The 25,581-nt window shown below is 40.6% G+C and overlaps 1 protein-coding gene across 3 annotated transcripts; it reads right to left on the bottom strand.

The window, feature by feature from the left end:
* Positions 1-686: 686 nt before the first annotated feature.
* On the bottom strand, positions 687-24,247 carry LOC101742889 (nuclear pore complex protein Nup58). 3 transcript variants are annotated; one of them, XM_012691538.4, is made up of 13 exons: positions 23,989-24,247; positions 23,288-23,574; positions 22,763-22,855; positions 22,421-22,558; positions 19,721-19,771; positions 19,333-19,410; positions 17,699-17,829; positions 10,114-10,264; positions 8,933-9,076; positions 8,351-8,512; positions 7,631-7,753; positions 6,868-6,951; positions 687-1,073 (listed from the first exon to the last, which is right to left on the bottom strand). In XM_012691538.4, exons 1-13 carry the CDS (start codon positions 24,066-24,068, stop codon positions 952-954), a joined length of 1,644 nt encoding a protein of 547 aa, XP_012546992.3. In that variant the 5' UTR covers positions 24,069-24,247; the 3' UTR covers positions 687-951. The 3 variants fall into 3 exon arrangements, with proteins under 3 accessions (XP_012546992.3, XP_021204579.2, XP_062528146.1); XM_021348904.3 differs by lacking the exon at positions 23,989-24,247 and adding an exon at positions 23,823-23,962; XM_062672162.1 differs by lacking the exons at positions 22,763-22,855; positions 23,288-23,574; positions 23,989-24,247 and adding an exon at positions 20,897-21,066 and having other exon boundaries at positions 22,421-22,563.
* Between the last annotated feature and the right edge of the window lie 1,334 nt (positions 24,248-25,581).

The following is a 25,581-nucleotide window of genomic DNA, read 5'->3' as shown; positions in this document are numbered from 1 at the left end:
TGATGTCTGCAGGCTCCAGTGATCACTTAACCACCAGGTAATCCGTGATTTCGTTCAATTAAAATAACTCAATATAAAAAGCGGCTAAATCTGGATGAGCACATTAAAATCCAGGTGTTGGTCCACCAACCTGTCCATTTATGGCGTGAGGCAGAGATGCGCACCAGCTTGCAAGGTGGGGCGACCGATAGAAGCCTGGAGGCGTCCATATGATGTCGCATGGGATGATATATATGTATACCATGTATGTGTTTATTAATGTACGTAATATTCTTATGAATTTGGTTATTTTCGCATTAAGTAATGCAACTACCACAGTATTCTCTAGACCACCCTTGGTTGACTGATAGACAATGCCTCAGGCATTAAGTCCGCCATTATACCTTTGCACATAAAGTTTAAATAAGTGTGAAATAGTACAATAGTATCTATTCGTTGTGTTCATAAATAAAATTACACACATACTCTTACCTTCATTTTCAAGATGGTGTTTTATCCTGTACTCAGGTCTTCTTTAAATTTACTCAGACACATACAGCACTACTACAGTACCCTAATACAATTATAATAAATATTAATATTATAAAAACATTTATCTTAATCCTGAAAATTTAATAGTTTTTAGCACTTCGGGGAAGGTTTTTGACATAGTAATATCAACGCATAATAGTGGATGGACAAGTAGCTTTAGGAAATATGTGTATTTAATACATTTAGCGATATTCACAGCAGAGCACAATTAGATTTCACAAATTAAATATGAAAACGACTATTCAACTCGATCATTAAAAACATTATCCGTGCACTAGCACTACACAACAGCGGCCGATAAACAAACACTTCTAGACATGAATTATTTTTAATTATTTTTCAAGATTCACTCGCGTTTATTAGACAGTGCACTGGTCCAATGTCCGATTAGCGCTAACAAAGCGCTATCTAACGCCAATATCATTGTTTTCCTCGTTTGCCGGGCGGCTTCTGAAGCTGGAACGAAGATGGACCCGTTAACAGCAAGGCAGACGTGGAATTCGTCTGCGGCGGAGGATTCGAATGGGGAGGCCACGAGGTTGCTGAAACAAAACCAGTCAATCAACTACTGAAGACACAAATCGTCTTCTCGCATTAAAACTGTATAATCTCAAAACTTACTAATTTTACAAGAGAGTGAGTTTTAATGGATTAACATGTGGTATTTTTAATATTAATCAACATTTTGCAACATTTATTTTTTATTTTTTACCAGTTACATTATCTGTCTTAAGTAAGATAAAATTATGTATTAATTTTGTTAATAGTAGTCAATGTATAGGTAAACTAAAAAAACTAAAAGTAAACTATGCTCTTTTGACAGTTTAAATGAGAAAAATACTGGTGATGCCAAATGATTCCGCATATTAACTCAATTTCGAATATTTTTGGAAATTGTACACTTTTAATGCGAAAAGACGAAATGAGGACTGATGCAATGCACTCGTCGAGGCTTTAGGACAACGAACAAATGGAAACTAGACATGTGTAAGTAATGCGAGTGATATTACTCCGGTAATATTACTCTAAGGCCGGTTACAGTGCTCCACCGACCGTCTGTGCGTACGTCAGTCGCGCTTGTCGTTTATATGAAAATTCATAAATCATTACAGTGCTGGACTGACCGTACGCACACGCATATTGCTACGCACTGCGTACGAGGACCGTCGGTCTAGCGCGTCCGCATGCGTGCCGTCGGTCGACCGACGCGCTATGGAAACAAATGAACGCGTTCTGTGCTGCACCGATGGGTGGACCGACCGTACGGATATGTGTATCATCATCAAAAAAAGCGATTTCGTATTGAACGTGGCCAAATATATCGACACCGAGCGCCTAATCACCGAAGTTCGTCTTCGTGAACCGCTCTGAGACAAAGGCCATGTGTTATATAAAGATCGCGATGCCAAGTTAAAGGCCTGGCAAGAAGTATGTGCGGATAATTCATCAAAACTTGATAGACATTCTCAAATAATTAAAAAAGCTTAAACGTTCCTTAAACGTTTTCGAAAATAATAAGCAGCAATTAAACTATTTGCAAACGCTTCCCTTTTGCGTACCGACTATACCAATCCGGTCAGATTGTTGGTCAGGAGAGCACTGAATGAAGCAAACTGACGATCGGTTCATGCGTACCGTCAGGACGGAACGTACGCACAGACGGTCGGTGGAGCACTGTAACCGGCTTATATGTAATGCAACATCACACATCACGCGAAGGAAACAAACATCACACTATCACCCAACATGTTTCTTTCTTTGTCGTGTAATGTTGCTTAATACACGAACGCAATCGAGCGAGCGAGACAGACCGATCGACGCTGCAACGCGATGGCTTGACGTGCAGTGCTACGCAAAATAAATGAGCAAGCGACGCGGAATTATTCCTAGTGATTTTGAACCGTATGCCCTGGCCGCTAGGTACATTTTTATATGGTACGTCTGAATTTTAATATAAGTATTTGTGTTTATACTTTTCATGCGGCCAGCCGGTAGTTCCCCGCAAGTTACTTAATTTTTTATTCGCAACTTTTGTAAAATCGCTAGTCGCTCGTAATTGTTTAGTAATATTTCATATTAATTTTTGTGTTTGAATTACTTAAGCACTTGTTTGAAGATAGTTTTATTATTTGTTTTAATGCGTGTTTAATAAGTGAAAGAAAGAATGGCGTCTAAATGAAAGTACAGTCCTCTTTGGATACATTTTGAGGAGACCGCGCCAAAAAAATGCGTCTACTGCTCTCGTATATTAACATTATCGTCGAGCTCAATTTGCAGTCTAAGTCGCCATATGAAATCCGTTCATCCCACAATAAATTATATTAAGTAAAAAATAAAATTATTATATTACTAAGTAAGTCAAGCTCTGTCAAGTAATATAACAGTGTATTACAATACAAAGTATGAACACATCACTTAAGTAATGATTCGGGTGTATAGATTTTTTTTTTTTTTTGGTCAGGAGGAAATCGCCGGACTTCCGCCCTTTTCTGGGGATACTGGGCGGGGTATGTCAGAGTCGAACTGACTAAAACCTCCTGTCGCTCAACAACCAACGTCCAAACCTCGCATGAGACAGAACTCATGACAAGGCAAAGGGGGGAAAGTGAAGCGTTTAGTGCGGAGCACATCTCTCCCATCACCCTCCCCCTCGGGACGCCGGACTGGCGGTCGTCGGCGCCACGACCACCAGCCCTCTCGGTCGGCAGACTGTCCGAAGCCCGCCTAGATGGCGCCGGTTAGAGTGGGTTACCCTGCGGAATACCCCGCTGGGCCAGAACCAGCGTGGGTCGAGGATAGCCGGCCTTCCATCACCCGGATGCTCTTGCGTAAAACGCGTGCAGAGCAGCTTGCACGTCGTCTTCTTAGGCCCCCCTCGCCGGTCCCCAGACCGACATGTGAGGGGGACCCGAAACACTTAGAGGGCCAGGGCTTGGGCGAGATCCGCCTCCCTGGCCCCCGCTCGACGGCGGCGGGATTGTGCGTCTCTCACGCGCCCCGCCGCCTCCTTCTGCGAGATGGTGCACTCGCAGAAGTCGAGCATCGCCTTCCACGACTCGTCGTCGCCGAGCATCGATGCCACAACACTCGGCAACGACAAGTCGGTTCCTATTTTTGCGACGAGGACACGGCGCCACCCCTCCCATGCGGGGCAGGCGACGAGCGTATGCTCTGCCGTGTCCAAGTCGCAACCACAATGGTGGCACTCTGCCGTCGGCTCGGCTGTGATCCGGTGCAGGAACTCACCGAAACAACCATGCCCAGTGAGCACCTGCGTAAGCCGGAAAGTGAGGCGTCCTCTGTCACGATTCACCCAATCCACAAGGACCGGGCGAATCGCCTCGACGGTCTTACGACCAGCCGAAGGATCAGCCAGCCGTCTGGACCATGACTCCAGCACGGACCGCCGAGATTGGGCCCTCCGTGCTCTGACCACACTGGGGCTGGGACGCGCCACGCCCCGGGCACGAAGTTCAGCCCGCCACCTATAGTCAGCGGCGAGCGCCTCCGCTTCCAGAACCCAAGGCGGCGTCCCAGCCAGTACACACGCCGCCTCAAAGGAGATGGTGCGATAACCACGGATGACCCCGACCGCGATGGTGCGTTGCGGCCGTTGCAGCAGCTTCGCCACCCCCACGGCCAGGGACTGGCCCCACACGGGCGCCCCGTATAGGGCCATTGATCGCACCACCCCCGTATAGAGACGGCGCGTCACCTGGTCAGGCCCCCCGACGTTGGGCAGAAGCCGGCTTAGCGCGCCGGCCACCCCCAACAAACGAGGGACCAGGTTCTGAAAGTGCCGGGTGTATAGATACAATGTATTCGTCACAGTATCTATTGAACGCACCGAGTAATGTTAAGAGTGATGTGTAATGTTTTCGAGTAATATCACCTGTCTGTAAAAGTGATGTCATATCACATTACATTGGGAAGTGATGTTTTGCGCAAGTCTAAACCTTACCCAACTCCTGTTTTTATTTGTTATATTGTGTCAAAAGGCAGACATTTTTACTGGAGACGAGTGAAAGCATTTTTAAAAACATTTTTATAATGTATTTTATGACCTGGTAACTAAGACCTTTAAGTCATGTCTTATTTTAATTTATATTCTTATTTTTATGAAAAATGATAAAATGGAGTGAAATGAAATGAAAATGATTAATTTCAGACATTAATCAACTGGGATGAAATGAAATGAAATGAGATGACATGGGATGAAATATAATCGCAGTAAAATGGTGGTCATTTACTGAGATTTTTTCAGTGGACTTTTTGGAGGAACCCGAGAAGTTACGTCCAGCAGCTTTGTTTCATTTTCCCACATTTGTGCACTTTTACAGATATTAAACAGTTAATAAAACACCGTTATTACACATTTAAACCTGAAAAAAACACGAAATAGACAAAATAAAACAAATCACACAACTTCACCCCTCGCGTTCCCGCCAAAAAGTCTTTTAAAAACAAAAACGTACATAACATAGATAATACACATAAATTAGTTATAGATAAGCAACTCAAGCACTCAACAAAAATGTTTACGGTCGTCGGCCACTAGATGGCTTCGTTTCGATTAGTTTCTAATTGCTCCTGTTAATGGCAGTAACAAATTAACTATCCTATATTTTATTTTTAATGAAGGTTTTTAGGTTTTTTTTTTTTTGCAAATTATCAGAAACCACCATTTGTTAAAATTTAATCAATTTGTCTTTACCAAATAAAGACTTGTTTTTTTTTTTTTGTGGTTAATCAAACAATAATTAAATGCCTTAAATTTAACAACTTAAAAGTTTAGGGGCATCCGCCATAAGATGTCGATAGTTTCCAAAAAAAATGTATTAAATCTTTATCTTTATATTAATTCTTATCTTTATATTCTCTTTTATCTTTTATCTCTTATCTCTATATATCTTATCTTTATATTAATCTCAGTTTTCAGGGCCCTGATAAATAATGTGAAAGGACGTACGTATCGGCGGCAAGTCGTGGTATGGATCAGCATAGCTCATTCCTGGCATAGCCTCCTTAACGTGGCAGCCGCTAATTACAGATCCGACCCAGGCGACCGGGGCAACGGAAGGCATCCATCTCCCGAAAATTGTATTGTCCGATCCTCCGGATTCTCTCTCGGTGCTTTTAGGACCCTCAAGCACTGATCACCGACCTCGTCGAGCTCGTCATTTACGATGGAGTTCGACGAGCGAACTAACCCACAGAAACGAGCCACTGAGTTTCTCGCCGGATCTTCTCGGTGGGTGGCGATTCCAATTCGTTGGTAGATTCAGTGAAGCACTGCTCTTGCTAGGGTCAGTGTAAGACAATTCTCTCAGGTTGAGCCAGTGAGCTCAGCGTCCACAAAAAGCTGGAGTATCCCTTATACTACCAGCTAATAGATAGGGGAAAATGACATCCTGCTTATTTTTGCACTAAAGCACTCATGCTTTTCGGTTTAAAGGGTGGGGCAGCTGCTGTACTGCTATACGGAGACTTCTAACGTGGGGTCGAGGAAAATAAACGGCGTAGATGTCGCCTCCCACCACAAGACATTAACTCCAGTGGTAGTATCCACTCAGTGAAATAGCAAAGTATATAATTTGTGTACAATATTAGACGGTAGACGCTTCGAACTTTCGAAAGAGATACGCAACGACGTTGTCCCCACATCAAACTATCAATTATATGGTGAGATTATTTGTGGTTATGTGTATTGTCCTCCGGGAACCTCATCGGAGCAGTCAATAAAATACTAAGTATATTGACATGTTTATTCGCATCAGCGGCCGCGGTGGATCACTGCACGTTAAACACTGACTAAATTAAACGGGGCAGGGTATCATTCCCATACAATACCATTGCATATATGTGTTTCAATGATAGTTTAATAACGTCCAGGTTAGACGCCATAGTTCTGTGCCGTATCTCTTGCGTATTTCTACTTGTATTTAAAGGTAGGTATCAGAAAATCATAAATAAATAATAGTTTAAAAAAACTATTATAAAAAAAATACGCTTTTTTACAATCAAATCATTTTTTGTTACACTATTTTAAATTCAAATTTATTAAAATTTATTTTCTATTTTTTAGTTGAATTTTCTATAAAAGCGTATTTTGTTAGTTTTTTTAAACTATTATTTATTTTTAATTTTTTTGTATAATATCAATTTTCTCAATACATAAATATTTTTTAATTTTAAATTGTCATCGATCCTTAATAAGTATACCAAATTTCGAGTTAATCCGACGTTTTGAAGGGGGTCAAAATCATGTAATGTTCAATGATTCCGTTAAGGGCATACATACGTCTGAAGCTAATAAAAGCGTATTAAAATACATACCGCTGTTATCAACATTCGTAATCAGCGTCAGATTGGACCCGATATAGCTGAAGGGCGTCGGCCCGGCCAACTGGTGCACGCCTCCTGCAAGCGATCCCATTACTTAGTGCGTCGTCCTCCCGCCATTTTTTTTTATTGCTTAGATGGGTGGACGAGCTCACAGCCCATATGGTGTTAAGCGGTTACTGGAGCCCATAGACATTTACAACATAAACGCACCTCCCACCTTGAGATGTCAGTTCTAAGGTCTCAGTATAGTTACAACGGCTGCTCCGCCCTTCAAGCCGAAACGCATTACTGCTTCACGGCTGAAATAGGGGGGGGTGGTGGTACCCACCCGCGCGGACTCAAATCGGTGGCACCGGAGCAGAGTTCATCCATATTATCTGGAACCGCTGCGTTCATCGACAGAGCGCTTCCAGATATCTTTTTTGCCAAATACCGTCCGGCTATGGAATGAACTCCCCTCCATGGTGTTTACCGAGCGCTATGACATGTCCTTCTTCTAACGAGGCTTGCGGAGAGTACTTAATGGTAGGCGGCGGCTTGGCATTGCTGACGTCCATGAGCGATGGTGACCACTTACCATCAGGTGGCCGTATATGCTCGTCTGCCTACAAAGGCAATAAAAGTTGTTCGTGAACAAGTGCTAGATCCGTATGATACTTCTTTTATGCGGCACCTAGACACCAGCATTATCACTACACACCGGGGGCATTAATAACTATGTATTGCAACAAATAAGACTGAACTATATCCATACCCAAAGCAGCTCTAGGGTCGGCCAGCACGGCACTCACTCTGTTCACTTCACCGGTCAACGTGGACTTAAACTTTCTTTTACCGCTAACATCCTCTTGTAACATTTGGTCTAGGCTTGTGTTATCTGCAATAAAATATTCCACTATTTGCGTACACCATAAAAGGAAGCTATTCGCAAAGCAGATGTGACATTAAATAGCTAATGTAAAACATTGGGAAAATATTATTGATATGAACCTCGGAATATCGGAATTATATAAACTTCTTAAAGAAAATTTAACTTTTTTTTTATTGTTTAGATGTGTGAACGAGCTCAAATCCCACCTGGTGTTAAGTGGTTACTGGAGCCTATAAACCGAAACGCATTACTGCTTCACGGTAGAAATAGGCAGGGTGGTGGTACCTACCCCCGCGGACTCACAAGAGCCTACCACCAGTAATTACGCAAATTATAATTTTGCAGGTTTGATTTTTATTACACGATGTTATTCCTTCACCGTGGAAGTCAATTGTGAACACTTGTTAAGTACGTATTTCAAAACGCCTAGCGTCGTTTACTCTTTTTTAGTTTATATTTTAACATTGTACACATATATCTGAACATTATAGATATTATTGAAATAGTGTGTTTGACTTTTATATATTCAGAGTCAAAACATCCCGCGAATACGAAGAACAGACAACAAACCACACTATTAGTTTTGTAATAATGTCGACTAACGGTTCTGTAGGAGGTCAAACGTGGCAGCCGGTTCCTTCAGTATGTAGGTCCTCAGGTTCTTGTACTGACGGAGCTGCTCCTCGACTTGGGAATGTACAGTCTGCAGCCGGCCCGCCAGAGCTACCAGCGACTCGTGCATACGACGAATGCCTAGTGTTAATTCTGTAATAATTTTACATAAATTAGTTATACATCATGATATTTTTTTAAAAGTACATGTGGGTTCCATCATATTTTCTTTTTTTATTTATTAATTAGATGGGTAGACGAGTTCACAGCCCACCCGGTGTTAAGTGGTTACTGGAGCCCATAGACATCTACAACGTAAATGCGCCAACCACCTTGAGATATAAGTTCTAAGGTCTCAGTATAGTTACAACGGCTGCCCCACCATTCAAACCGAAACGCATTGCTGCTTCACGGCAGAAATAGGCAGGGTGGTGGTGCCTACCCGTGCGGACTCACAAAAGGTCCTACCACCAGTAAAGTGTGGAATCCATCCCCTCCAGTAAGAACAGCTGCAACGTCTGATGGATCTTAATTAGTAATTAAAACACATTATCGCTGTCGTCAAACACTTACCCTTTTCGGTCAGTAATTTTGGTGTCGATTGCATCTGTTTGTCTGCGATTTCCATTTGTCTCCTAAACGTTATTAGATGCTGTTCAAGTTCAGAAATCAGGTCCTTCACGTACTGAGGAGGCGCCATGCCTTCCAGCTCCGAACCTGAAAAAAATTACATGAGTTTCTGATTTTGCTATGTAACCTGAATGACCTCTTGGGTTGACCGTCAATGGTCTTGAGCATCTTGAGTTATGAGAACCTTATCAGCCCACTACACTACTCTCAGAGTTGTCCATATTATTATAATTTGAATTATTACTACATATTACAAATAGCACTTTTTGAGAGTTTGTATAACATGATTAAAGATTTAGTGTGCGATAGGAGATATCAGTTTATTTAATTTATAATATAATTAATAAATAAACGTTATAATTATTTTTCAACACATATGCGGTTATATATTATATAATAGTATATAGCAGTGGTGTTTTTTTTTTTAGGAAGATAAGATTACTGGTGGTCGGAAGGCCTTTCCAGTTTTAGCAGGACAGGTGGGCCAGCAAATGCTCAGCCAGGAGAGGATGTATGTTCTATGGATATCATACGTCTCGGTAAGCAGCCATCAGCATAAGCAGATCAACGTGGTCGAAATCGGAGTGGAACGCAGCACCGTCATCATTACTATTTCTTTTATTGCCTTTTTAGTCAGACGAGCATACGACCCACCTGATGATAAGTGGTTACAGTCGCTCATGGGCGTCAGCAATGCCATGAGCAGAGCCAAGCCGCTGCCTACCATACTATTTAGCCCACTGAGTTTCTCACCCGATCTTCTCAGTGGGTCGCGTTTCCTATCCGGTGGTAGATTCTGCGAATCACTACTCTTGCTAGGGCTAGTGTTAGCAACATCCTCAAGTTAGAGCTCCGTTAGCTCACCTACTCGCTCGCTTACACAGGCAAGGACTCTCAAGGCTACCAGCTTAGATAGGGAAAAAATAGTAATGAGTAATGTATGTATACTATACTTGAAGTGTACGTATACTATACACAGTAACTATACTTGAGACCTTAGAACTTATATCTCAAGGTGGGTGGTGCATTTACGTTGTGGATGTCTATGGGCTCCAGTAACCACTTAACACCAGGTGGGCTGTGAGCTCGTCTACCCCTCTAAGCAATAAATAAAAAAAACATACCGGGCGCCGCGTTGTCCCGCAGCACGGTGTCGGCGGCGGCGAGCGCGGCGGCGGCGGCGGCTCGCTGGCGGCGCGACACGCAGCGCGCACGCGCCACTTCGCCGCACACGCGCGCCGCCTCGCGCGTCAGGACCGCCGCCTCGCCCGCCACCTGCCACAAGCGATATCACGATAGTACTATGTCACTAGGGATGATCGATATTCATTGATGTTTAACTGGTAAACATCGATGTTTTGGTTTCGATAACATCGGTACATCGATATTATGATAATAAATTATCAAATTATCGGATTTTTGGCGGGAACGCGAGGAGTGAAGTTGTGTGATATGTTTTATTTTGTCTATTTAGTGTTTCTTCAGGTTTAAATGTGTAATAAAGTGGTTTATTAACTGTTTAATATCTGTGAAAGTGCACAAATGTGGGAAAATGAAAAAAGCCGCTGGACGTAACTTCTCGGGATCCTCCAAAAAGTCCACTGAGAAAATCTCAGTAAATAACCACCATTTTACTGAGATTATATTTCATCCCCTATCGTCTCATCTCATTTCATTTATGTTCATCCCAGTTGATTAACGTCTCAAATTAATCATCTTCATTTCATTTCATATTATCATATTATTTCATAAAAATAAGATAAATTAAAATACGACGTGACTTAAAGGTTTTAGTTACCAGGTCATAAAATCCCTTTAAACAAAAGTAGGAAGAAATCGCTGTTAGTCAAAGAATAAGAGTTTATTATATACCTACTTCGCTAACAAGTAACTAATTCTATCTATGTTGATGTGGTGAGTACCGCTGTATATGAGCGCTGAACGTGTACTGGCGCTTTATACTACGGTTTGAGTATTATTATTATTTTTCCTACCTAAGCTGATAGCCTTGAGAGGCTATTTCAGCGTAACCGTGGCTAGTAGGTGAGCTCACGGGGCTCAAACCTGAAACCTGACGACGATGCTAACACTGGCCCTAGCAAGAGCCGTGCTTCGCAGAATCTACCACCGGATCGGAAACGCGACCCACTGAGAAGATCCGGCGAGAAACTCAGTGGGCTGTGTCTGAGAGTTAATTTACTCGTCGAGCCCTTCGTCGCAAGCGACGGGTTCGACGAAAACGCTGACCGGTGCTTGAAGTACCTAGAAGCACCGTTAGTGGATCGGGAGGATCCGAGATGACGTGTTTTGGGCGACGTCGACTGCTTTCCATTCTGTCCGCAGGATCGGGAATGTAGTTACCGGCGGCCACGATGAGAGGGTTCTCGTGTCGTGCCGCTTTATCGAAGTGGTTTGAGTAAAACGATGTCAAAGTGCTGATGTGAATGCGCGCGTGCCCTGTACGATACATGACTCGTATGCTTACTCGTATAATAGCCGGCAAACTTCTTGAGCATTTGTTGACGTAGTGGGGGTAAGTTCGCGCATGGTACACTCACGTGCAAAAACATTACTTACTCTGCGTCATAATGCTATTAAATTATTAAACTCAACATATGTATTTATTTATATATTTATTAGAACATCAACAAAACATATACTTAGGTTAATAATTGTAATAATTAAATCTTGGGGTAAAATAGATATTCCTTCTGTTTACGCATCAACTCCTCCTTCGCAAAGTCGGGAAAGACGCAGGCAGCGCGGCGAGGGGGGGGACGGCAAACCGGCGGACCGGCGAGCTCCGCAACCCGGAGAACACACAACCACCTTCACTTCTGAACGGGACTCAACAGCTACAAGACGCGCAATATATTGTACAATCACTTCATATTAAACCAAATAGAATTCAATAGTATTTGTAATTTAACGGCAGACATCACAAACCACTAAGAAACAAAACACAAAGGAAATACAGTCTGAAATTCAAAATCAAGATCATGGTCCTTCGACGCCGATGATACTCAAGAATACCAGCATCAATACGGTCAGGCCAGTATTTCCTTTTATCCAAACCCAATCCTGTGCTCGTCGGTGCTAATACCGTAATTTTAAATCAATTCCAGTAAATTTTCGAATACGTGAACGCGGTGTGCAATCTACCTGCAAACGTGAACAATTCGTGCAGCTCTTCGTACCGGTGAAATAATCGTGAGTTTTTACCTTTGTTTCCCATAAACCACTAAAATGACCAAAAGGAAGCAACATTCGATGGAAGATGATGAGGAAATAGTGAAAGATTTAGTTAAGAGGCGAGGTGTTTTAAAGGGCAAGCTCACTTTTTTCTCGAAATTTGTCGAGTCACTTGATATTTCCACACTAACTGATTTGCAAAAATCTGAATTGCAAGTTCGTGTACAAAAAATCGAACAGCTTTTCGAACAATTTTCTGAAATTCAAGATGATATTGATATGAAGGTATCTGATCTTCAATTAGAGAATGAGTTGCTTGTCAGAGAATCTTTTGAAAATCAATATTATTCTATTGTGGCCAAAGCTAAATGTATCTTAAATAATAAAAGTGAGAAATCGAGCTCCACAAAGAAATCATGCATAAAACTACCCACCATTTCTTTACCCTCCTTTGATGGAAATTATGATAATTGGCTTGAATTTAGAGACACGTTTAGTTCTTTAATCCATAATTCACCTGATATGGATAACATTCAAAAGTTTCATTATCTACGTTCAAGTCTCACCGGTAACGCACTGCAGGTTATAAAATTATTAGAATTTTCTGCCGAAAACTATGTGATTGCGTGGGATCTATTGCAAAATAGATATAATAATAATCGTTTACTCGTGCATAATCATGTCAAGGCGCTGTTTTCTATGCAAGTTATAAACAAAGAATCATCTGCGCTTATACGCAAACTTATTGACAGTGTTTTGAGAAATATTCGTGCGCTTAAAACCTTAGGTGAACCTACTGATATGTGGGATACTTTGATAGTTTACATAATGGTTTCTAAATTGGACGCGTCGACAGAACGCGAATGGGAACTTCATAAAAGCGACATTCAGAAGTCAGAATCAAATTTTAAGTTAACATTATCGCATTTAATTAAATTTCTAAGAGACAAAGCCGACGTGTTGGAGACAATAAAGGTATCTTACACTAAACCTGCGCCTGACACTAACACTAAAATACAATCATCAAACTCACACAGTTACTCTTATTTATCCACACAAAACAACGAAAATAGGCAGTCAAATTCGAATAAGCGATCGCGTCCTTGTAGCATGTGCAACGCAAATCATGGGCTTTATTCATGTAATGCGTTTTTAAAATTATCTACACAAGATAAAATAAAGTTTTTGAGTAACAAAAAACTTTGTCAAAATTGTTTACGCGCAAATCATTCAGTCAAAGACTGCTGGTTGGGTCCCTGTAAGAAGTGTAATAAAAAACACAATAGTCTAATTCACCGTGATGACAATAGTGACGACGCCAGCGCAACCGTATCATCATCGCCGGCGCCGCAGCTTGAGTCGAGCCCACACACTGGCGGCACAGCTTCACTACACTCGCACACATATCACGGTGACATTACCACACCAGCACATCTAACACTGCCTACTGTGTTGTTGTCAACGGCATTAGTCGAAATCGCAGACAACAACAACAAATACCACACAATTCGTGCACTTCTCGATAACGGAAGTCAGCATTGCTTTATCTCGCAGTCATTATGTAATCAATTAAACATTCCAATGATACAGTCCTCCATTAAAATCACAGGCGTGGGTAACTCCGTAACCCAGTCCACCCAATCATGCGATGTTCAGATGCGAGCTAAAACTAATAACTATAGCACGCGCTTAACTTGTATAGTTTTATCTCGTATCACTGCTCAGACACCATCGTTAACATATACACACATCAACAACATTCAAATTCCACACAACATCACGCTAGCTGATCCAGATTTTCATTCACCCGCTGATATAGACTTATTAATCGGCGCAGATAAGTTTTGGGAACTTTTAAACGACGGATTAATTCGTTTAAAACATGGTCCGTGTTTACAAAACACTAAACTCGGATGGATTATTTCCGGCTCATTTTATAATAAGAACTATTCAAATTCAACGAATCAAGTTCATTATAATAAATCACAAAACATAGACACAATTAAAAACCTTTCGGGAGCTAGAAGAAATTCATTCAATTCATAACAAATATACAAAAACGGAACGCGCATGCAAAACTTTATTCTAAACCACAACAAACGCGACGATTCGGGTCGTTTTTCCGTGCGCATTCCTTAACAAGAATCAGCTGATGCGCTCGGCGATACATTCATTATCGCTCAGAACCGATTCCATGCACTCGAGCGCAAGCTAGAACGTAGTGCGGCTAACTATAAGCCAATGCATATCGATTTCGTGAATGACTACATAAGCAGACTTACTTTAATTATATTACTTTATATTACACAACGCCACATTATTTTCTACCACACCACGGTGTGTTACGAGAACACAGTACGACTACTAAGCTTCGAGGTGTATTTGATGCGAATGTCAAATCAAGCTCAGGTAAGTCGCTTAACAATATACAACCCGATCAACAAGACTATACGCTAAAATATTTTCAATCCTTCAGATTGACGTTTTCTAAAATTTATTTTTGGACTTATTCGACCATTGTTATGGGTTGGCTTTGTATGTCACCTAGATCATTAAAAACACATACAACCAGAATCATTGACCAGTATGATCTACCAGAATTAAAATCTGGCAACGGTCGGCAATGCAATCTGGCGACGGCAATGGTCTGTCAGTCAAACGCACAGTCATTTATTGAATTTGAACGTTTTTCATCATATAATCGATTACGGCGTGCTATTGCGTATATGTTAAGATTTGTTCATAACATTTGTACAAAATCAAAATCACAGCGGAAGTCCGGCGCGCTTTTGACGGATGAATTGGACAATGCGACTAAGGTTTTAGCACGAGTGGTTCAACAACAATCGTTCCCGGTCATGTATGATGCACTAGTAAACAACTTACCTCTGAAACCTACGCGTAATATATCAGGCTTAAACATATTTTTGGACAGTGATAAAATCATAAGGTTGGAGGCAGATTAAGCAATGCAGAGACTTGAAATAGAACCATCGGGGTCAGGTTTACCATTTTTTAGATGTGGAGTAGATTACGCGGGGCCAATGTTTATACTCAACCGGAAAGGAAGAGGTGCTAAATTAGAAAAATGTTACATTATTTTAATCGTTTGTTTTCTCACTCGCTCGGTATATTTGGATTTGGTCACATCATTAACGACTCAAGCATACATACTTGCACTTAAAAGGTTCATTTCTAGACGTGGGAAACCATTTCAAATTTTCTCGGACAACGCTAAAACTTTTGTAGGTGCTATGAAGGAATTTTCACAATTCTTGACAGAAAATTCCGAAGAAATTGTCTCGCTAGCAGCCAACGACAACATTAATTTGTCTTTTATACCGCCTTATTCGCCTCATTTTGGTGGTTTATGGGAGGCGGGAGTGAAGTCTTGTAAGCATCACCTACGACGAGTTGTAGGTAATTCACACTTAACTTACGAGGAATTCAGCACGGTATTGGCACAGATAGAAGCCGTCCTGAATTCCCGTCCTATACACCCAATGTCCGCAGATCCAAACGATCTTCGTCCACTCAGCCCTGGTCATTTCCTCATCGGCCGACCGTTGACCGCACCAGCCTGCAGCGACCTCACGGCGACGGCATCACACCGACTGACGCGCTACGATCGAGTGGAACAAATTCGACAACAGTTTTGGCAGAGGTGGTCTAAGGAGTACATATCCGAATTGCAAACGAGAACTAAATGGAAAACGGACAAGGAAGACATCGTACCGAACACCCTGGTCCTAATCAAAGAAGACAACCTGCCGCCACTCAAATGGCGTCTTGGACGAGTGCAGCAAACATTTCCTGGCAAGGACGGCATATCCCGAGTAGCTAACCTCAAAACGGCGACTGGGATTATACAACGGGCATACTCAAAAATCTGCCCACTCTTACACAACGCAGAGGACTACAACGAGAGTCTCACAACACACATATCGTAATCAGCATCATGTATTTACTTCATTGGAAGCTGGAGCTTCCAAGGCGGGGGCCATATGTTTACGCATCAACTCCTCCTTCGCAAAGTCGGGAAAGACGCAGGCAGCGCGGCGAGGGGGGGGACGGCAAACCGGCGGACCGGCGAGCTCCGCAACCCGGAGAACACACAACCACCTTCACTTCTGAACGGGACTCAACAGCTACAAGACGCGCAATATATTGTACAATCACTTCATATTAAACCAAATAGAATTCAATAGTATTTGTAATTTAACGGCAGACATCACAAACCACTAAGAAACAAAACACAAAGGAAATACAGTCTGAAATTCAAAACAAGAACACCTTCTATTAAGTCAAAACTAGAGCTGTTGCCAGGTCTTGGTTCAGTTGAAGCGAAGCTGGTATTTGTAATTTTTTTTTCGTTATCATAATCTTGACCATCATCATCATCACTGTTTTCATCACCCAAGTCGCTATCATCGTGATTAGTCGACATAGGGCTCATCGGTGTAGTTTACAACTCGGTCGATTCGGTCTTCTTTTTTGTGTATAATTAATTATTTTTTGAAGATATTCGATTCGTAGTAATCGAATGTTACTTTTTTCAATTACCAGCTTCCGACTATTTTCTGTTCTTTTTTTCCATCTGAAGCCTAGCTTTTTCATAATACGTCGTAAGCTTCATTCCGAGCCATTAGAATTTATATCTTCTTGAAATTTTTCGAAGCCTTTCTACGGTACCGAGTTTCGCTGCTTATTATGTAGTTATTATGATTACATCTTTTTATTACAGATTGAACGAAACTATCCATTCCGGTAACTTTCTTCTTCCCTGATCTTTTCTTACCCGGAGTCCGAAACACGGCGAGCAAGCCAGAGCCTTTAGCTTCCTTAATAATAATGCACCTAACAGTACTCACTGATGGTTTTGTTACTTCCGAAGTCTGTTTTAATTTTTCCATATCATTCTTCCCCTGTTTTTTATAATGAAGCAATATACGTCGTACACAATTTTTCTACCCTTTCTTTTGAATAGTACACCAGTTTGTCGCGGCATAGTGTATGTTTTATAAAAAATCAACAAACACTCAACAAATAGCAATGGCAACAAAGTCCACAAGTAATTATAACAAATAACTTAACGATTAATAACGATAGACTTTCCACTGTACGCAAGCGTACTTTTGGGAGCAAGCGGAATGAGGGCGCGGTGCGGGACGCAAGGTTCGACTGATCTACCAATAACGCGCTCGATACGATTTCCCCTGCCGTCGCGCCTCACCCTCACCACCAAAGTGACCTAAAATTCGGTTCTGCGCAGTCAAGGTCATTTGCTCAAGAAGTTTGCCGGTTACTATAATACTTACTTACTCGTATGCGACTCGATGTGTTTTCTTCCCTAGGTAGTACAACTATTTTAAACTAGATGACACTGATTAACGTAATCGAAGTCGAGTCCAATAATTAAACGCCCGCTTATAATCCGTAAAACGTGGTTTTAATTAATAAACCTCAAAAGTCACGAATTTTTCTTGTTTAAATGCTTAAAATTATTTGTAACCATACCTTATGCAGTGGCTTGATAGACACTCGCATAACTTCAGAACTCAGAGACTTTTGTTTCTTGACAAATTCTTTGAATGAATCCACTGTTGTTGAAATCTCATTTGGCAGCTTGGTTTGCTTTGGTGGCTCAGCTGTAAAATCATTCAAAAAGCACATTGTTTAAACTACACTCACAGGTGGGCTGAAGCCTTGGAGAGCAAGGGCGAGGCTCTTGCTGTGAGCCTTGATATCGCGAAGGCCTTCGACAGGGTCTGGCATAGGGCACTTCTGTCGAAGCTACCATCTTACGGAATCCCCGAGGGTCTCTGCAAGTGGATCGCTAGCTTTTTGGATGGGCGGAGCATCACGGTCGTTGTAGACGGTGACTGTTCTGATACCATGACCATTAACGCTGGCGTTCCACAAGGTTCGGTGCTCTCCCCCACGCTTTTCATCCTGTATATCAATGACATGCTGTCTATTGATAGCATGCATTGCTATGCGGATGACAGCACGGGGGATGCGCGATATATCGGCCATCAGAGTCTCTCTCGAAGCGTGGTGCAAGAGAGACGATCAAAACTTGTGTCTGAAGTGGAGAACTCTCTGGGGCGAGTCTCCAAATGGGGTGAATTGAACTTGGTTCAATTCAACCCGTTAAAGACACAAGTTTGCGCGTTCACTGCGAAGAAGGACCCCTTTGTCATGGCGCCGCAATTCCAAGGAGTATCCCTGCAACCTTCCGAGAGTATTGGGATACTTGGGGTCGACATTTCGAGCGATGTCCAGTTTCGGAGTCATTTGGAAGGCAAAGCCAAGTTGGCGTCCAAAATGCTGGGAGTCCTCAACAGAGCGAAGCGGTACTTCACGCCTGGCCAAAGGCTTCTGCTTTATAAAGCACAAGTCCGGCCTCGCGTGGAGTACTGCTCCCATCTCTGGGCCGGGGCTCCCAAATACCAGCTTCTTCCATTTGACTCCATACAGAGGAGGGCCGTTCGGATTGTCGATAATCCCAGTCTCACGGATCGTTTGGAACCTCTGGGTCTGCGGAGGGACTTCGGTTCTCTCTGTATTTTATACCGTATGTTCCATGGGGAGTGCTCTGAGGAATTGTTCGAGATGATACCGGCATCTCGTTTTTACCATCGCACCGCCCGCCATCGGAGTAGAGTTCATCCGTACTACCTGGAGCCACTGCGGTCATCCACAGTGCGTTTCCAGAGATCTTTTTTGCCACGTACCATCCGGCTATGGAATGAGCTCCCCTCCACGGTGTTTCCCGAGCGCTATGACATGTCCTTCTTCAAACGAGGCTTGTGGAGAGTATTAAGCGGTAGGCAGCGGCTTGGCTCTGCCCCTGGCATTGCTGAAGTCCATGGGCAACGGTAACCACTCACCATCAGGTGGGCCGTATGCTCGTCTGCCTACAAGGGCAATAAAAAAAAAAAAAAAAAAAAAACACATTTCAGTGTTTTTTTATTGTTTTATACTACCCAGATGGAACAATCACAATGCCATACATATCACAACGTGAATGCTGCCATGGTATGTCTTGGCACATGTGAAATTTCTCACCTTCAAACCAGAACACATAATACAGCAGAGAGAAGATGGTGATATTCCTATTTCAATATAAATTTAGTATATGGACTTACTTTTAGCATCTGTAGTATTCGTCACACCAATACCACTTGTAGCCGGTGCAACTCCTCCAAGCCCGAAGCTTGATGTTCCTGATAATATCAGTATTATTTTAAGTATGTACAAAACTTTAATTGGTCTGTAGCGGACAACACAGCGTAACTTTACAAATTTCAATATAGTAATTGAAACCTAAGAAAATACAGCTTAAAATTTAAGGAATAATTCAGTTTGCTAACATTATTATTATACTATTATTTGGATACCACTATTATTGTAATGAATTCTCATATCAATAGAGAGCAATAAAGTTAATGTTACCAAATATTTGCCAAATGTTCAAATTCAAACATCTTTTAAACACAATGTCAATATCACATGATAAAAGTTTCAGTAACTTACCTAATGTCGATGGCTGAGTACCAGTTAGACTGGTTGTACCAAGCTTAGGTCCTGGGAAAGAAAATTAGGTTTATTCATGTAAATGATGAAAATGATTGGGTGGTTAAAATAATGATCAATATTTGGTTTATGAAAGAGGAATTAAATTGAAAAATTGAGAAAGGAATTTAGGTATTCTATCTAGATTTTAACATTTTTTGAGTCATTAATTATATGTAGTGTAAGTCAAACAATAAGATCGACCATTATCATCCGATGCCTCAATATTTGGATTTATTTTATGTTTTATATGTTATTTCTTGTTCTAATGTGGATATTGGCAGAGGAAGAATACTGATAATTTCCAAATTTTTCCCAAAACAAGCAAATAGATATTAAGCAAAATAGGAGAAAGAAATTACTTGTAAAGTCAAGGAGCACATGGTACTTAATAGTTTTTTCTTTGTTTATTGATATAAAATTCAAACGCATCATATAACTTGAACAACAATATTTGCGAAAATATATAGTGTAAATATTTTTATTATTGTTTGGTGGATCTATACAGAGTCGCCGTTAACATGACTAAATTTTATAACTGATACTCAATTTACAAGATGCAACGGAACCCTGTTTCTAATACTTTAATAGGTTTTGATCTTTATAAAAAGTAATATGTGTCTAATTATGTAGTGTTACATAATTTCACACTACATAATTAGACAAAACAAGAAGTTATATTGTCAAATAAAATTATTGTCTTATCATGTAATCACTAAGAATGCTGGATAATTCCGAAGGTAACAAATTTAACTACTATCTAATATTATTATGGATAGAATAATCTAGTTTTAGTTTTCACCATATTCAGTTCAGCAATCCCTCTTAAATTAAGACTTCATGACTTCAACTTTAAAAAATCATGATATTGAAAATTTTCATAAAGTAGCGTTTACTCATTAATCTACAATAATATATAAAATACACTACCAATGAAAGCTAACGAAGACATCATGCTATTTGTGTCTATGTATTTAAGTATCATAAAGTTATCTTTTATTTACGTTTTAAAAGTTAATAAGCATAACCTACTATGTGTTTTGTACTGATCTCAGGAAGTCTAAATATTTTACATATATATTTTCTAATTTTCACAAAATGAAAGTTAATAATATTGATTTGATAAATTCATCTCACCAACTGTAGGAGTGACAATCTGATAACAGTCTCTAGAAGCACATTTTAATTTGTAATCATCACGTTTTACAGGACTTAAATCTTCAGGTATTATCAGCACATTACTAGTGGGTGCTTGAAAAGATTGGAATTTTGGTGTGTAGGATGAGAAATGGTCGGGATACATGGCACTGGAAGGATTATGATCTCAATTTGTATGATGTAGGCATTCTCCACTTGGTTTTGGGTTATAAATGGCTGTTAGTTATTGTGAAAATATGGAGAAAGTCACTAATAATTGTTTGTTAATGTTTTTGCTGCATTTTATGCTGCATTTCCTATTGCTTAGATATGTGGACAAGCTCATAGCCCATCTGCTGTTAAGTGGTTACTGGAGCCCATAGACATCTTTTTTTTTTTTTTTTTTTTTTTTTATTGCTTAGATGTGTGGACGAGCTCACAGCCCACCTGGTGTTAAGTGGTTACTGGAGCCCATAGACATCTACAACGTAAATGCGCCACACACCTTGAGATATAGTTCTAAGGTCTCAGTATAGTCACAACGGCTGCCGCACCCTTCAAACCGAAACGCATTACTGCTTCACGGCAGAAATAGGCGGGGCGGTGGTACCTACCCGCGCAGACTCACAAGAGGTCCTACCACCAGTAATTACGCAAATTATAATTTTGCGGGTTTGATTTTTATTGCACGGTGTTATTCCTTCACCGTGGAAGTGAATCGTGAGCATCTGTTGAGTACATATTTCATTAGAAAAATTGGTACCCGCCTGCGGGATTCGAACACCAGTGCACCGCTCGATACGAATGCACCGGACGCCTTATCCTTTAGGCCACGACGACTTCAAAACTACTTACGACTACAGCGTAAATGCCGCCACCCACCTTGAGATATGAGTTCTAAGGTCTCAGTATAGTTACAATGGCTGCCCCGCCCTTCAAACCCAAACATATTACTGCTTCACGGCAGAAATCCAAGCAAACTCACAAGAGATCCTACCACCAGTAATTGTCATCAACTGTCATCGACATGTTAAAACTTTCGCCCTTGTATTGTTGCATCTAGCTTACTGATAGCTTTAAGCACTGATGGATTAAATTACTCATTTTCCCACTCCATTGAGAGGAATTTCTATGCTTGTTTTCAGTATTTTCACAATTTTTAAAACGCTTTCGTTATTGCAGGGATTGTTTGACAAGCCCACATGGTGTTAAGTTTGTACCGGAGTCCATAGACAGTAATAACGCAAATACCGCCATCCACCTTGAGACTTGAGTTCAAGTCTTATTTTATAGTTCAATTTCCCCACACAGCAAACCAAAACGTTTCATTGTCTCACAAAATAAATAGGCAGAGTGGTAGTACATAGCCATGAGTGCAGTGAGTGAGTACTGCCAGTGTGGGCACAATATTTACATAGAACAGCAAATAGTAACAAATTGCATTTAATTTATATGGAACTGTTTCACTTGTGAGCGTAGCTCAGACGGTAAACTGTTCGTTAAATGTTAGTAAATAGTACATACCAAATAAACTACTAGATGTAGTGGCTGTACCAGTGGCTCCCAATAGTCCAAACCCTGTTTGGGTAGTTGCTGTACCAAGACCAAAACTCAGACCCAACCCAGTAGTTGATGTAGTAGCTGGCTGTGTCCCAAAACCACCTGAAGCAAACAAATAATTTATTAGAATCAACTTAAATAAGTAATTTTAAAACAAAAAAAAATTATTTTTTTTATAAAGTCCAAAATTTGTAATAGTGTAATCAATCATTCTATGATTTGTTTTTGCAGAAAAAAATCAATCAAGTCAGACTGCAGTATAGTATGAAGTGAAGTAACTGAAATAATTTATTTACTATGACAGACCTAAAGTATTTGATCCAAGGCTAAAATTTGACCCAGCAGTGCCTGTACCAAAAGCCGGTGTTGTAGTTGTCCCAAATGCTGAAGTCCCTGTACCTACACAAGATTATTATTACACAGTTAAAAGAATATAATAAACTAAAAGAATAGTAAGTCTTAAATAAAATTCGTCCATTTAAGACAGCCTTTCTCAAAGTGAGCAATAATGCCTGCTTGTGGTCACTGCAGGCCTAAAGAGACCCAGAAAAAAAAATGGGGCCATTGTGTTGTGGCTTGGGAAGCGATTTGTAATTTCATCTAGGAGGACTTAAACACCCACCGAGGTCTTGCTATAGTGGTTTTTTAAGTAGTTGAAAAAATGGGGGCGCCAAAAAAGAATTTATTCTCCAAGTGGGCACTAGACAAAATATGTTTGGGAAGCCCTGATTTAAGTGTTTTAAAATTCTAGCCATTATAAAATATGACATCACAACACAAATGCTTTCCAGACAAGCATTAACTTAAAAGCTGAAAAACAATTAAAAATACCAAAAGTAGGAGCCGTTGAACCGAAGGCCGGTGTAGTGGTTCCAAATACTGGAGCTGCAGAATTAGCTCCAAAAGCGGGTGTTGAACCAAAACCTGGAGTACTTGTTGTACCAAAGGCCGGAGTGGTCGATGCACCGAAAGCAGGTGTAGTAGTCGAACCAAATGCCGGTGTTGTCGAACCAAAACCTGCAGTACCAAATGCGGGCGCTGGAGTAGCAGATGTACTCCCAAAAAGGCCTGTTGATGGCTGAGATGTTGCAGTCATGCCAAATCCTGGGGTTGCAGGTCTGCAAATAAAAACATTAAAATTGTTATGCATCAAAAGATCTCATCCACAAACACTTCATTAAAAATTAAGAAAAACTTAAACAGGTATTTGACATACACTTCTTAACGTATTCTTAGTACTAGCACTAGTAGTCAAAAACTACAAACTTATTGAGAACTTAAAAAGTACGTTTTACAACTTACACTATCGTTGGAGATGTAAATCTTTAACGTTTATTAACCTTTTAGAACGTAACGCACTACTTACATACGGTTACCGCCAATTTTTGAGATTTCCAGAAAAGGAAAGCATTTGAACCCACATTAGGTGTTGATGCAGATTAAAAATCCACGTTACCTATTTAAAATACCGAAAAGGTTTTCTACTAAGAAGGTTACTACTTAAACTATAGTAAAATACGTAAGTCACTTACTTGTTGGTACCGAAACTAAAACCTCCTGCGAGTCCTGTGGTAGCAGGAGCACTTGAAGGTGTGCCGAACGAGAAAGACATCTTTGCTAATTTCAGCACTTTTCAGTTATTCACATATCATTCTTCAAGTGATTTAAATTTGAACTAAAGCCAGTAAAGCCTGTTAATAATAACACAGACTGATCAAGACAAGTCGTTGCTTGAGCTATGAATTGAGGAAATTGAGGTTGAAATGACATGCTTCAAGTTTATTTTATCAAAAAGTGCTCTGTGGTAGCTTCAGTGCGATTCACAGATTCGTTTTATGTAACAATAGTCAATCAAAAATTTAAGTTGTGTTTTTACTTCTGTAAATTTACCTGATTTTTTTAGTATTCGTATAATAGCGAACTAATTCATCAACTTCAGTTCATTTCGCTTTACATTATAATAGGTTAAAAGAAGAAAATATTAGACTTGGCTTAAAGGTCTCGTTACCAGGCCATCAAATCTCCAAAAATAAATTTGGTAAACTCGACACCTAAGCTGTCCGTGACAACAAAAGTTGTTTAATATTCCAATATAAGGATGAGATTAAACCATAAAACCAGTTTTAAATATGTCAATGAATTGCGAAAACCAAAAATTATAATATTATCCTAGTTTAACTAAAATATGTTTTCACATGTTTCTGTGGGCGGTGGTTAATTAATGTTGTGATAGGCTCCGGTAATTATTTGATAGGGGGCCGTGAGCTTGTTCACTTAAGTATGTAATAAATAAATCAAAAGATGTTGATCAAAGGAAATTTAATAGATTCAATTGATACCTTTTTGAACAAACAAAAAAAGTATAAAACTATCATTTGTAAAACGCGAAATGACAAGATATTGTGATGTTTCTGTTTCGTTTCGATAATAAATTAATTAATTCTAAATGAATCATTTGGCGTACGGAGGACATTTGTACAATTCGTGCAGAATTATTTTCAAGACAACTCCGGTAAACACAGGAATTTCCTTCGTTTTGACGGCGTATCCGAAACCATATGTTAGGTCTGAACGGCCTCCAGTTATGGAGCCAATTGAACTCCATAAAAGACTATTTACAGGAAACACGAAGGTAGAAACTGGACTGATGAAAGCAGCCAATATTGTAAATTATACTTACGTTTAAAATAAAAATGTTTTTCTTTTCCTCGTATGTTCATACGTATTGTTACTATACTATGAAGTCATCGTGGCCTAAAGGATAAGACGTCCGGTGCATTTGTATGTAGCGATGCACCGGTGTTCGAATCCCGCAGGCGGGTACCAATTTTTCTAATGAAATACGTACTCAACAAATGTTCACGATTGACTTCCACGGTGAAGGAATAACATCGTGTAATAAAAACCAAACCCGCAAAATTATAATTTGCGTAATCACTGGTGGTAGGACCTCATGGGAGTCCGCACGGGTAGGTACCACTACCCCGCCTATTTCCGCCGTGAAGCAGTAATGCGTTTCGGTTCGAAGGGTGGGTAGTCGTTGTAAATATACTGAGACCTTAGAACTTATATCTCGAGGTGGGTGGCGCATTTACGTTGTAGATGTCTATGGGCTCCAGTAACCA

The sequence above is a fragment of the Bombyx mori genome, chromosome 14 (genome assembly GCF_030269925.1).
Source record: "Bombyx mori chromosome 14, ASM3026992v2".
NCBI lineage: Eukaryota > Metazoa > Arthropoda > Insecta > Lepidoptera > Bombycidae > Bombyx > Bombyx mori.
This window is presented reverse-complemented; position numbering and strand designations above follow the sequence as displayed.